Source organism: Kwoniella dejecticola, chromosome 5 (assembly GCF_000512565.2).
Source record: "Kwoniella dejecticola CBS 10117 chromosome 5, complete sequence".
Classification (NCBI taxonomy): domain Eukaryota; kingdom Fungi; phylum Basidiomycota; class Tremellomycetes; order Tremellales; family Cryptococcaceae; genus Kwoniella; species Kwoniella dejecticola.
The window spans coordinates 1,260,840-1,274,504 of NC_089305.1; the positions used below are offsets into that span (position 1 = coordinate 1,260,840).

The following is a 13,665-nucleotide window of genomic DNA, read 5'->3' on the forward strand; positions in this document are numbered from 1 at the left end:
TGTGTTGTGATCATGATCGTCCTCATGACTACGCAACCAGCGGACTTTCTCACAGCCGAGATGTCTGCTGCAAGAACTGAAGGAAGCTGTTCTTGAGGAACTGCGCACTGACCTTCTAACCCTCAAAGTAAAATCCTCAGACTCGCCGCGCACGACCCGCGAACTTATCTAAGTAAAATTGAATGGCTCGCCGAGCTGATGATCTTGAACATGAAAGAGTTCAGTGTGCTCTGACAAGCTTCACAGACTTTTCTCTTAGCTTATTTGAAGTGTACTTGGCTTCGACTGAGAGCTTTGCAAATCGCAGCATTGAAGCACCAAGTCGCCTCTCGGTAACTCAGTATTACCTTGATCCGTATCCATCCACAAAAGACCAAATAACACCGACGTTAATCTCGCACCTTTTTCTCACTGACGCACTTGAGGGACAAATCGATAAGTCGATTAGACCACGATGGATCCTTCTGAGCTATTCAACAAGCTCAAAACTCCCACCTTCCGGATTCTCGACGATCTGGTCAAATCCAAAGAAATCGTCTTTCGGATATATACGTCCGGCTCAACCTCGCCGTTGATCTGGACCGGAAGTACGAAATTCTCAGGCTTCTCTTCTCCCAATCCCAATCTTGCCTCGCTTACTCCTAGAGCGTATAAGCACTTGTTCGATTACTCGAATTGTCATCCATTACCGCCTCCTGACTCCGGTAATGGCATTGGCAATGGTAAGGGGACAGAAGGTGGCGATGATGCCGATGTTGGGCATCCTAGAGGCGACGACGGTATTGACAAGGACAAGGGGGAGAAAGAAGATATATGGAAATGGGGTGATCGAGGTCTCAAGCTCGTTTCCTCCGTGACCAATGAAATTCACCCAGGCCCTTATTTGACACATACGATCGTCGATCACATATTGAACAAATCGAAACAAACCTGCATAATGGATTTACCCACTATCGAGGAATCTCCCGACGGACATTGGCCGGACGAACTCACTCCTTGGATATCCACTTCGGAGAATCTCTTCTGGGTCATTTGGGAGATTGCTCGGAGATTATCAGTAGAGAAGAACAGGCTGGGATGGGTAGAGAAAGTCAGTTTGGCGGTTGTTAGACATCCTATGTCGTCTACACGTCGTCTATCTCAACATAAATCAAAAGCAGATCCAAGATCAGAGTCACACTCGAAAGCAGAAGGAAGGGCAAAAGCAAGCTCGACACCTCCGGCCTCAGACGACAGAGCAATAGAAGTCACAACCCAAAATCCAATAATTGATTCAAAGAATGAGAGCCAAGAAAATACTAAACTCCAAGATCGATCCTCGAGCGTAGAAGTCCCCGAACGAAACGCTGCGAGAGGCAAGGAAGAAGCCCCATTCCCACCTGAGATCTGGCTCAGACCATCTTCCATACGTGTGCCCAACGCCTATCCAGGCCAGATCTCTGTCTCCCTGAAAGAGGCGTACGAAGCGTCCAAGAAGGCAGCCATGGCAAGTGGCGAGATCCTATTCTACGGCAGGATCTGGGCGGAGAACGTACTTTGTATAGTGGATTGGACGAGAGGGGTGAGTCTGATCCATCGACCTGTTCTCCATCCCTCGACATCACGTAGTACTGTAATACAGCTTGAGCCAGCTTTCTGAAAGGATTTGTGTCGATTTTGGTATTGCTATTGGTGTCACAGACCACTCCATTCGAACTTCCTCTTAATCTCTTCGTAGCCAAAGACGATGCTACGAGCGCACAGGATCGATCTCACAGGTCTTCGAGAAAGCTAAATGGCACAAAGAGCAGGACCAGGTGGATAGACGAGCTGCTTTGGGATCCCAAGACGGATGAATACTTGACGGCGCTGAGCAAGGTCAAGAGGCATGGTATGGGTTTTTCAAGATGAGATACTGTAAAGGGCTAATAGCCCAAGTCATGGAAGACGAAACGAGACGAGCCAATTACTGCCCAACGCATACCTAGCTATGTGTACTGTAGTCCACATCGTCCATGCAAATCATGCTATACTGTAGCTTCTCTGCGGTCCCATTGAGTTTATTCGTTGAGCGCGACGAGCTCCTCCGCTGATCTGCGTAGCAAGTCACCTGACTAGATGACAGAGTGAGGGCGCTGTGCCTATTTACATGCAACCAGACTTCCAGCTCTCTTTGGAACTCATCTACAACAATAGTCTGAACGACCATCTACGGTCAAAGAATCCAGAAAGTATCGCATCCCGTCCGATCTGCGCAAATAAGTTGGGTTTCGCTCGATCAGTATCAAAGTGGGGGACCATTTGGGAATCCCGAGTGCTGTAGTTGTGTGAATTTTCCCTCATCGTACTGTATTCCCGACGGACTCAATTTTTCACCTTGGGGAGCATTGACTAGTTAGAATCAGTCACAGAAGCTGTGCCTAAAGTCACCGTCGTGTTCGACATTGCAAAAGAGCTGGTAGACCTCTCAGACAATCATCTCGTAGCCGCTCTGCTTCTGTCTGTCATGACGCAATGGTGCACCTACCACTCCATGAGATGCCGATCATCAGGTAATAAGGTTCTAAATCACTTTGACTGCATATAGTATACCTCCAGAATACCCGTCTATGCTGTACTGTACCTGCCCTATCACGCTAGTTGCCTATAAACACCAAAATTCCCCTTTATCTGATCTCGCTTTGGCCGAAATGCACTGAATCACTTTCCATCCGTATCAACTTTCAACTTCGGCTTCGTCCCAAATCCCGTCCCCGGTCCACCGATCTGCGCGGGACCACCCAGACTTCCGTAGGGATTCGGACTACCTCTTCCCGATGTCGAGGTCGAGGCCGAACTGTTGATTCCACCATATCCTGATCCACCAAGATACGGTGTCCCTGGTGCTGAGGCCGAATATCCCGATCCGCTCAGAGAGGTAGAAGTGAAGTTGAGTGCTTGTCCCCTCAGATCCGTCGACGAGGGCTTTCTAGAATTAGCATTGGATCCGAGACCAAGTAGATTAATGACGCTTGATGTCCTCGAGGGTCGTTCGGGTTCGCCTAGGATAGGTGCAGAGGTAGTTATGGGTGATCCAGGAGCCACGGCGACGGTCGTTCGGGACGATTGTTGTTGAGGAGTTCCAGGCGAGTTGTATATATACGTGGCTGCCAGTACGATCGATGACCCAGTGACGAAAGCCAGTGTGATAGGGTAAGAGAATAAGGCGACTGATGCGAGGAATGAGATTACGATAGATAAGGAAGTCGCGAACCCTTTCCTGTGTGCATCAAATCAAGCCATCATCAGCAAATCCGAGGTTTCGATTTCTCTCTGAACACCGCTTGAAAGCAGAAACCACTCACATGATGTTGTCACTGTACCGTATCACCAAAGCAGTGATCAGACCACCGAAAGTCTGGGTCAAGACGGTTCCTATTGCCCATCCGTTGAAATTGCTAAACGCAGACATGACTCTACCGACGTAGCCCATCCCTTCCGGGCCCGACGGAGCGACGATGATGGGAACGACAGCGGGCACCAGGGAGAAGAGGGATAATTGAGTATTTCGGACCCATAGATCGGGCGGAGGGGCATTTCCAGATGAGGATTTGAGGATAAATTCGAAATATACACCAGCTAATCCAGAAGTCATACAGGCTAAAGTGACAGCTAAGAAACCCTTGAATGGGTGCATCACCCTTTGTTCCAAGATGATATGCTCGTGAGGAATCTCTGATCGAAGTTGGTGTTCGCCATGATGCGGTTTACCAATATCGATGTGCGAAGTATGACTGTGAGCGGAAGGTGCAGGTGCTGATGTCGATTGGATTTGAACGATTCCTACTCCGATAGCTAACATGACCAGGGAAGCCCATTTCAACCTGCTCAGCCTTTTCCTAAGCATCAAGACCGAGAAGAAAGCTGTGGTGAGGATCTTCATCTGATAAGTCACTTGAAAAGTTGCCACGTCGAGGTTGGAAGCGGCCACGTATTGAAGGTTGTTCTGGATAACGTAAAGTATAGCCGGCACTGATAATTTGTAGCAATCAGACGAGAAGACCGCTTTGCTGAGTGCTGTTATCCTTGTGGGGTGGAACAACGAGAGTGTGGAGGGGGAAGTACATCGAGTAGAGTCTTTAGAGCTTGACTTTTCGGAATATACCGGTGGTGGTGCGGAATTAATCATATTCGTGTCTATCCTTTTCAGAGCTATTATGACTGATATTGAGCCTTTCAGCAGTTCGTTGAGAAGGACAGCAGTCGCGGCAGAGTAGGTCTTGCCTGGTGCTGTGGATATTCGAGAGTAATGCATTATGATGGTGAGGAAGGCGTTTTGGAGGGCGAGAGTAATCAGTCTGAGCGAGATCATGTCGTATCAGTAAATGTCCATCTACGTCAATCAAGGGATTGTGGAGACCTACGAGATCCACTTCAGCTCTATTCCCCATAACATTGGTGGTCCTTCCTTTTCCCTACTTGCAGCTGCCATCTGGGTAGCATAACTGACCATGCCTACTTTGTCATCTAGCCTAGGCGGATTCGACCGATTATATATAGGTTGTTCGTGTTTGTGATTCTGCATGGCTTGGTACGTCGAATGCGGATGCGTGAGCTTCGGTGAAGAAGGGGGAGAGTTCATCGAGTTTGTTGACATGGCTCTGTTGTTACCAGAGAAGAAAGGATGTGGTAAGGTGGGTAAACTTCAATGTCAGTCAGTGAACTACGAGCTTATACGATGGAGATAAACAAGATGACATGCAGAAGCTACGCCAAGGATGAAAGGAGAGAGAGGATGGAAAAAGGACACTTTAGACCGCAGGAAGAGGGTCAATCTATCCTGGCCACCTCTGATAGGGTATATAGACTGATTTTTACCCCTTTCTTGCGTTCCTGCGCTTGGACGTCCTCTCGAGGTGAGAAAGAAGAGGATGAGGTGAAGAGATGCTTACCTGCTCAGACGTCTTTTCGGCTTGGTGACTCCGCTGCTAACTCCACCAGCTTTACCCATACTCCCTTGCGGCTCCGACCTGTCCTTCTCTCGCATTGTCAACCCCCTGTCATCTTCATTGCTAACTGCTGCTGAGACGCGTCTATTCGCATTCGTAGTATGAGGAGAAGCGATGATAGGGGATCCAGTATGAGAATTCGAGCGGTCCATCGTCGGTCTTCTGGGACCACTAGTCAACGAAGGGTAGGAAGGGGCCATAGATCACAAGGGGTATCCAAGGAGAAAAAGCGAGACGAGGGATTTAAGTGAAGCGCAAGAAGGATATTCGAGGTCTATCATTCGTTTCTAGCGACTGTCGATCTAAAGACCACAATGCGAAAGGTCCTGTATTATAGGTATGGCTCTGCCTGTAATGTGAAAGGCGAGGTCGGATGCGCGAAGGCAATGTTGAGATGGATGTGGAGATTTGAGGAAGAAGAGTGGTGTTTACGGTAATACCCTGCAGTTGAGGTCTTTCAGCTCGAAATCGCTCGATAGTCCACACACGTAGCGCTGGGGGAGGAGGCGATGCCTACAGCAAACTTAGATACGGTGTTTACAGGAGTTGGTCTGGCTGTAGATGATGTATGAAGAAAATATAGGTATAGGCATTTCAACTAAAAGTCGGCGGGTCAATGTGGTATGTGGTATTTGGTATTTGGTACTAGCACGTTGGGACGTGATCGACTGCGCATTAATTACGCTATTTCCCAATCTCATTTTGCTTCCGTCCACCCCAAGTGTCTACAAGCATAACGACAGATACACTATGCATGGCAGTCCCTCCAACATCATCACCTCCCTCTGCGAGACTGAAGTGATAGTTTGGTGCATGCATACACACGAGATGTCAAGTGCATTGTTGTCTGCTTGGACAGATCTTATATCTGGTAGCAAAACTCAGGGTAGTAGCGGGTAGTGAGGGGGAACTTTAGGTCAGATCTATCTACCTTAGTATGTGGGAAACGATAGCATCATTGGACGCAGCAGATTCTGCCCGAATTCATAGAGGTGACAGGGGTAGACAGCATAATGCCATGGAGTTAGCCATCCATACAAGCTTGTGTCTGCACCTTTTCCTGTGAAGCTCTTCTGCATTATCCACGGGCGCGAGAGCAATTCGAAACAGGTGGCACCGTATTGGCGGCGAGGTATCACCTGTATCCCTCGATATACAGTCGGCCTGACCGCTTGCAAAATTCATTGACGCTTCTGATGATGATGGCCACTTCGCTGCCCCTTATACTTCGCTGTAGAGGCTATTGTCTGCTTGTGAATCTATCTGCTCTACAGAGTTGCCAAGAAGGCAAGTAACGGGAAGGAGGTGGTCCCAGCGTAGCGGAGGGAACCGATCTAATTTCTGACCACGTTTATCGGTTTTTTACTTTTGTGTCCCTGACTCACTGACTTTTTCCTGCACCTGCAACCATCATCTCAAAATCAACATGATTCCGTCGTACCATCCGACCATCGCAATTGACATTGCTTGCCCGTTGTTTCTCATCGACAATACCGCCGGATTTCGTGTACGACTCTCATTCATCGCTCCCCCCTCAGTAGATATACCAGTCTAGTCTCCTCACACCTGAGAAGGCTATTTCGTCGCTGTTAAAACGTTTAATTACTGTTAAAAAGATCGACAGAATCGAAGGCTCGATCATTTGCCTTCTGGTTCCGATCATCGCCTGGATCAGCCGCCAAAGGATAAAAATCCCATCAGCAACATCGTCAAGAAGTTTGTTCGCTGGAAAGTCATCAACGCAATTCTCTCAGCCGTCGTCTTCAAAGTCACCTAATCTCGATATCACATCATGAAGATCACTGAAAAGTTGCAAAAAGCCGAAAAGGAGGGTAGAACCTTTTGGAGTTTCGAATTCTTCCCTCCCCGGACGGCACAGGTGAGCTCACATCATTACAATGCTAATGTCAAATCACTTGGGCACAACCACTGACACTCTCTCTTAGGGTCTGCAAAACTTGTACGATCGTATAGAGCGTATGCGTAATCTTGGTCCGGAATTTATAGATATCACATGGTAGGTCAGCTTTGGTGAAGAAGCCATAGAAGGCAGCGCAAGCTGATCAAAGCTTGTGTATGACACATAGGGGAGCTGGAGGCAAAAATGCGGATTTGACTAGCTCTTTGGTACAAGTTTGCCAAGAGACTATAGGAATCGAAACATGCATGCACCTGTGCTGTACTGAGAGTAAGTGAAAGACGTTGGACAGGGAGCGAGGAGGATATTAGGCTGATCAGAAATGCTATTCTAGTGCCGAAGGAAAAGGTTGAATGGGCTTTAGCGGTGAGTGGCTGGGACTTTCACGTGCGCATCTTTGAGGCGTAGCTGAATTGCTGCGATTTTTTCTCCTTGTAGCAAGCGAAACAACATGGATGCCAGAACATCCTAGCGCTCCGAGGTGATCCAGTTGCCGGTACATCGAAGTGGGAGCCCACTCCAGGCGGATTCACAAACGCCGTCGATCTAGTCAAACACATTCATGAGCACTATCCCGGTGATTTCTGCGTAGCTGTTGCAGGATTCCCTCAAGGCCATCCGGAGACTCCCGAAGGCGAGGATGCAGGCAAACAAGAGATCCAATGGTTGAAAGAGAAAGTGGACGCAGGAGCGGAATTCATCTTCACTCAGCTGTTCTACGATGTGAACATCTTCTTCAACTGGGTCAAGCGCGTACGAGCGGCTGGAATAACGGTACCGATCGTTCCTGGGATCATGCCTATACAGAATTGGGAAAAATTCGAGAAATGGGTTGCTAGAGAGAATATCGTGGTTCCTCAACATTTCTATGATGCCCTGAAGCCGGTTAAAGGGGATGACGAGAAAGTCAGACAAGTAGGAACGAAATTAGTAGCTCAGATGTGTAAGGAGATACTCGCCAACGAGGAAGCCGGTATCAAAGGATTGCATATCTACACGCTGAACTTGGAGAAAGGTGCGAGGATGTTACTCCAAGAATTAGGTTTGGAAGGCAGAAGAGAACAGATTGCCCCTCTCCCGTGGAGACCTTCTTTGACGCCTCACAGGCGGACCGAATCCATCAGACCTATCTTCTGGTAAGCCTTGCATCGCTCAATGGCGTCTCTCGGGCGTACTGCTGACCTATTTTCCGGCAACAGGGCAAATCGTGTTCAGTCCTACTTATCGAGGACGGATGAATGGGATGAATTCCCTAATGGAAGATGGGGTGATTCCCGTTCTCCTGCTTATGGTGATCTGGATGGGTATCCTGTGTCCATCAACATCAACGTGAGTTCATCGTCAGTCGCGGGATACAGCCAAACATGCTGAATGACCATCCTCATGTTCCAGGCCAACGATGCATATAACCTGTGGGGTCATCCTGAGACCTTTGCAGATATAAGCAATCTCTTTGCGAAATTCTGTAGAGGTGATCTGAACAAGCTACCATGGTCTTCCCAACCGCCCGCGTCCGAAACATCGGTGATTGACGAGCAATTAGCCAAGATGAACGAGCTGGGCTATTTGACAATCAACTCTCAGCCTGCCGTCGATGGTGTCTCGAGTGACGACAAAGTGCACGGATGGGGTCCGTCAGGCGGTTACGTCTACCAAAAGGTTCGCTCACTTCTTCATTTTTGTACATGGAGACATATCTCGCTTACCTTTATCTCTCTCATACTTAGGCATACTTGGAGTTCTTCGTATCTCCAGAACTGCTCAGCCCGTTGATCAGGCGTATCGAGCGTGATCCTCGAATCACCTACTACGCAGTCAACAAGCAAGGCGACTTACGAACCAATACTCATAGCGAAGGTCCGAACGCCGTCACTTGGGGTGTCTTCCCTGGCAAAGAGATCGTCCAACCTACGATCGTCGAAGCCGTCTCTTTCATCGCTTGGAAAGATGAGGCCTTCGAATTAGGTCTTCAATGGGCCAACCTGTACCCCCCTGCATCGCCTTCAAGGAACTTGATCGAATCGACCATGAACACTTCTTACTTGGTCAACATCGTCGCCAATGACTTCCGAGATGGCATGTCGATCTTCGAACCTTTCTTATTGAAACAAAACTCCGTTGGAAAAGTGCTCGAAAGCACCACGCAGACGGTCAATGGTGTATACGAAGGAGTCAAAGAAGGTCTGAACGGTCTGGTGGAGAATGTGAAACATCAAATCAACGGTGTCAACGACGCTTCTACCAACGGCAATGGCAATGGCGTTGCTGTTGATGGTCACTAGGCCAAGACTGTGGTAACTTTCTCGGAGGCCGAGTCCACCTTCTGTTTTGATTTACCTCTTGACTTTTCGTGCTTTCACTCTAACGATGATACCCAAAACAATTTGACAATGATCCCCCGCATCCGCAATCAACTTGCATTGTTATACCCATACATTCTCCTTCTAGAAGTTGTACAGTACAACCTCTTCCCATCGGCTATATAATAGCAATCTGCTGTATAGATACATTGTTTGTATAGACTACTAGAGGAGAGCGTTCAACACCGCATAATGCAAAATAATTAATATCAGACTTAGTCGAGTGAATGTGCAAGTTGGATGATCATGGGTGTACGTTGCTGTACCGTCATGATGGAAGCAAGCGGCAAAGTGCCTTGTTGGGTGTACTCGATCCTGGTGACGAAAATTGATAGACCGGTACAGAGGTGATGAAGCATTTCTCCGGTTGAGGGGAAAAGAGAAGTGTTTGATGTCAATTACGGGGTGTTTATGTCTGTAACCTTCGCTAGCTTCGTTGAATACTTGGGCTCGGCGCTCCGATAGTATTATAGCGACCTATTCTTGCACATAAGTATCGTTGAACCCGGTCACTCATTCACTCCACAGCCCTCGCTCGCAATCGCAATCCCCATCCCCTCGAAAGTCTGAAATCTGATCATTCCGACGGAATTGACGCCCGCCCGCTCGAACCTCCACAATACGCAAGTGCGTGAGTGCATGACACGTACAGTTGATCTCCTTTCTCTTTCTCTTGCTCTTTCTCTGACTTGACAGGTATTCTCTCTTCTCATCTCGCGACTACTCGGCCCTGGGACAATCGTAAAGCTATGCAGGAGACATGGTTGTCGTAGAAGAACTTCCCTCGACGCCCATCACTCCTTCGCAGCAGAACACGTCGGCTCGACAACGTAAACCCAAAAATAAGAAGAAGACAAATCCCGATTCGAATACGAGTACGCTGCAGGATGAAATACCTCTGAAAAGACCTTCCGAAATAACGGGAAACGCTAGACCGTTGATCGACGTAGACCTTCCTGAAAACGCTCGGCTGTTCACGCTGAATTTGGGAGAGGTAATCGATGAAGACCAGTATCAATATGAGACGTCCCAGCTGAGGCCGGATGAAGAACAGACTGGTGTTTTAGAGAGTGAGAAGGAAGATGGGGATGGGGGAGAGGAGGGAGACGACGAAATTTTCAACACGCTAATTATGGCCGTCCCATTCACTTTCCTCTACCTCTTGTTGGATATCTTGGTACACCTCCAATACAATCATAGACCGGGAATAGAGGGTTTGGTGAAGGGCAGTTTGACGGCTTTACCGAGTGAGTTTTCCTCATCCTCATGGAGATAGAGCCTAGTGTCGACAATGTAGAGATCCAAGTATCACTCGACTGGTGACCGGTGATACTGTTTGACTCGGTTGCTCCTTGAGAAGGCCGAGAAGGGATGATGCTGATTCCTGTCACACCATCCCGGAAGCGCTGTACATGATTGTCCTGTATAGTAAGTATCGAGCCAACTCCAATCCATTCACCGAACAACACCCAATTCGCTTGACTCGATCGCACAGACTCGCTAATGTAATTTATTCACAGCAAATCGATATCCCAATCACTGGTTGACGAATCCCTTCTTGATGTTCTCCAGTATATTCTCAGGGTGCAGGTTGATTTGGTTAGTGAATAAAGCAAGTTGGAGCGTGGTTACTGCTCAAGTAAGTTCTATGGCTTATGTCCTTCGTTCTACATCCTGTCATTTCCGTTTCCAACTGAGACCGTACTCCTACATACTTCGACCGACCATGTGTCCATCAGGGCATTCTGACTTATGGATGTATACTGAACCTCAGGCTCCACCGATGGGTACGATGTGGATATTGACTATCGTGCAGTTACCACTTTCGAGAGCTGTGTTAGTCCTGGGAACGGTAGCTGCTTGGATATGGTGGGAAGATATGAAATTGATGCCTTGAGCGCTACAACGTTACAAGGGATGCATACGTTGCGCCGCAGCCTCACTTGGGATGGTATCAGGAGTACATGATACGATCGTTGCATATCGTGACGTGAAATGACATCCTACTAGTCAAGAAACAACAAGCGACTATTAAATTTACGATATACAAGATTCTTTCAATATACAACTTCACAATACGAGCCTGGACAAGCACAGCCTCATCTCATTTCTGGATATTCATAGATCCTTCTCTCTTGACTCCTGCTCCTAAGCCAGGTGTCGCTAGTTTCCTGTTATATTTCCTCTTCTGCGCACCGCCCGCTCCCGAACCAGCGTTGGATCGCCTGTTAGGAGGAGCATTGGGATCTCGATTCAACTTCCATCCTTTCTGCGGACCGGGTTTCCTCTTCTCGCTTGGGTCTTTCAATACCCTCTGCGTATTCGGTCTGCCCCTCTTCTTCGTGGGTCCATTTTCGCCTGCTTCGCCAGATCTCTTCATTGCGTTACCGTTTCCATTAGCGTTGGCTGCGGAAGGATCGTCTAAACCCAGGTAATCGTTTCCTACCGTCTCGACCAAGTCGGTCAGGTTGGGATTGGCGATTCGTCGATGTTGTTTGAGGATCTCGGACATGTAGACCATATGATCGAATCTTTCGAGATATTTCCCGTAGACCGGAGTGGTCAACCGATGTCGGATCACCTCGAAGGACAAGGGTACAGGCAGAGGTTGTGAGGTAGGCGTAGGTCGAAGTGGAGGTATTGGGCGACACTGCAAAAACGATACAAGATTTAGCTTAAGCTTATGCAACGATGTCACGGATAGCTGACTCACCAGGTCGGCCAAGAATTCAGTCACCATGTCCTCCATGTAATCGACAGTATCGATGTCGGGTTCAGGAACATCGCCAGCACCGTACATCAGCCTTGCGACTAGAGTGAACAGTGAATGATCAGTATGATGATCGTTTTTGTCAGAAAAAAAATTGACTCACTCTCGTTACGCATTGAGCCTCTCATACCCTCTTGCCGCCTACTCCTGGTCTCGGGGGCAGCGGTAGCGGCGGCGACAGGAGCAGGCGCAGGACCAGGAGCAACAGCCTTTGTTTCGAGAAGCTTCGGTTCCGCTTCCTGTTTACCCTGTTGCTCCGCAAGCCGCTTCACGTCTTTACCTTCTGAGACCGCAGCAACATTGGTGGTAGAGACGGCGGAAAAGACACCATCATCGCCTTCGGCAGCTGGCTTTACGGCAGCGGCAGCGGCAGTCGAAGCAGCTTTCTCTCGCTCTGCTGCTATCTTCTTCCGCCGAGTCTCTGCCCTCCGAGCTTTTTCTTCTTCGGTCCTAGGTTTCTTAGGCTTGACCGGTTTATCAACACTGGGTGTAGGTGCATTACTGTCCTTGTCTTTATCTTTAACCTTGTCTTTGTCATCGGTCTTCTCCTTGTCCTTTTCATCAGGATTGGCAGTGTCATCCTCTTTCTTCTCCTTCTTCTTCTTGGGCCTCTTCTTTTTCTCCTTCTTCTCTTCATCCTTCTTCTGCCCGTCATCCGTCTTGTCCTTGTTGGTGGTGTCTACAGCGGCCTTGCTGTCCGGCTTGACGGGCGATGGAGGACGAATGGCATCGGGAGGCGGTACAAAGGTTTGCGAAAGGGGAATATCTGCGACCTTCGGGATAGCGTTCGAAGACTGCAGAGCCGGTGATGATGAGAACGACTTCAGCGAAAAGTTTGAGCCGGAATTGTTGAGTGTGTTCTGAGCAATCTTGGCGGCGTTCAGCAATGCTGGATTGAATGCCGGATTCTGATTTATTGGTCTGCTTGGAGCTGGGGAAGGTATCGCTTGTTGTGGCGTGAGGTTGGATGGAGTTAGATGCCCCAGAGGTAGTGGAGGTGTCTGGGTTTGAGCTTGCAATTGCGCTTGCATCTGAGCTTGAGCCTGCAGTTGAGCAGGTGAAATCGACTGATTTTGATTTTGGTTCTGGTTCGCATTCTGTAAGAATGTCTGCAAGGCATTCTGCTGCTGTTGAGCTTGCAATCGTTGTTGGAGAATTTGCTGCATTGCTTGTAGATTCGGTCGGGGTTGGCCTTGACCCATCGTCACATTGCCATTCTGTGCCTGACCTTGACCCGGTCCTTGCCCTTGCCCTTGCCCTTGCGCTCGGGCTTGAGCTTGTGCTTGCTGCACAGCCAGTAAGGCTTGTTGACGCTGGTGGAAGTCCGTCAATGAGGCCAACTGAGATGCATTGAACTGATGCGGTCGATTGGGTGTCGGTGAAGCCGCAGGACTGTTGTTGAATTGCTGCAAAGCGGCAGGGCGGATGCCACTCATCATCGGGGAAGGAGTGTTCATATTGGGATTGGGTGATGCGCTTCCGGTCGCATTTCCGTTGAGAGTCTGTTGGGCCTGCCCAAAGAACGCTTGCGGATTGAAGTTATTTGGGTATTGTGACATCTCGTCGGAATACTTGACATTGGGATCGCTCGATGCCGAGCCTGTCAAAAGCCAATCATACAGGTTAACATATGCATGCGACTGCAAAAAT

At 48.7% G+C, this 13,665-nt stretch overlaps 5 protein-coding genes and 1 non-coding gene across 6 annotated transcripts; 4 read left to right on the forward strand and 2 right to left on the reverse strand.

Annotated features, from left to right (window-relative positions):
• Window positions 1-454: 454 nt before the first annotated feature.
• I303_104562 (uncharacterized protein) lies at window positions 455-1,890 on the forward strand (the record flags this gene model as incomplete). The annotated part of the gene is made up of 2 exons (XM_018407760.1): window positions 455-1,561; window positions 1,681-1,890. The coding sequence occupies 2 exons, from the start codon at window positions 455-457 to the stop codon at window positions 1,888-1,890; spliced, it is 1,317 nt and encodes a 438-aa protein (XP_018262971.1).
• Window positions 1,891-2,189: 299 nt separating this feature from the next.
• I303_104563 lies at window positions 2,190-2,304 on the forward strand. The gene has a single exon (XR_001936508.2). It is a non-coding gene; the product is annotated as a 5S ribosomal RNA (ribosomal RNA).
• A 375-nt stretch (window positions 2,305-2,679) lies between these two features.
• I303_104564 (uncharacterized protein) lies at window positions 2,680-5,167 on the reverse strand (the record flags this gene model as incomplete). The annotated part of the gene is made up of 4 exons (XM_018407759.2): window positions 2,680-3,238; window positions 3,324-4,316; window positions 4,383-4,661; window positions 4,911-5,167. The coding sequence occupies 4 exons, from the start codon at window positions 5,165-5,167 to the stop codon at window positions 2,680-2,682; spliced, it is 2,088 nt and encodes a 695-aa protein (XP_018262970.2).
• Window positions 5,168-6,759: 1,592 nt separating this feature from the next.
• On the forward strand, window positions 6,760-9,167 carry I303_104565 (methylenetetrahydrofolate reductase; the record flags this gene model as incomplete). Its single annotated transcript, XM_018407758.1, has 8 exons — window positions 6,760-6,846; window positions 6,914-6,984; window positions 7,055-7,155; window positions 7,220-7,251; window positions 7,324-8,021; window positions 8,085-8,214; window positions 8,278-8,544; window positions 8,613-9,167. The coding sequence occupies 8 exons, from the start codon at window positions 6,760-6,762 to the stop codon at window positions 9,165-9,167; spliced, it is 1,941 nt and encodes a 646-aa protein (XP_018262969.1).
• Window positions 9,168-10,005: 838 nt separating this feature from the next.
• I303_104566 (uncharacterized protein) lies at window positions 10,006-11,142 on the forward strand (the record flags this gene model as incomplete). Its single annotated transcript, XM_065968984.1, has 3 exons — window positions 10,006-10,492; window positions 10,766-10,884; window positions 11,020-11,142. 3 exons carry the CDS (start codon window positions 10,006-10,008, stop codon window positions 11,140-11,142), a joined length of 729 nt encoding a protein of 242 aa, XP_065825056.1.
• A 207-nt stretch (window positions 11,143-11,349) lies between these two features.
• I303_104567 (uncharacterized protein) lies at window positions 11,350-13,574 on the reverse strand (the record flags this gene model as incomplete). Its single annotated transcript, XM_018407756.1, has 3 exons — window positions 11,350-11,895; window positions 11,959-12,056; window positions 12,119-13,574. The coding sequence occupies 3 exons, from the start codon at window positions 13,572-13,574 to the stop codon at window positions 11,350-11,352; spliced, it is 2,100 nt and encodes a 699-aa protein (XP_018262967.1).
• Between the last annotated feature and the right edge of the window lie 91 nt (window positions 13,575-13,665).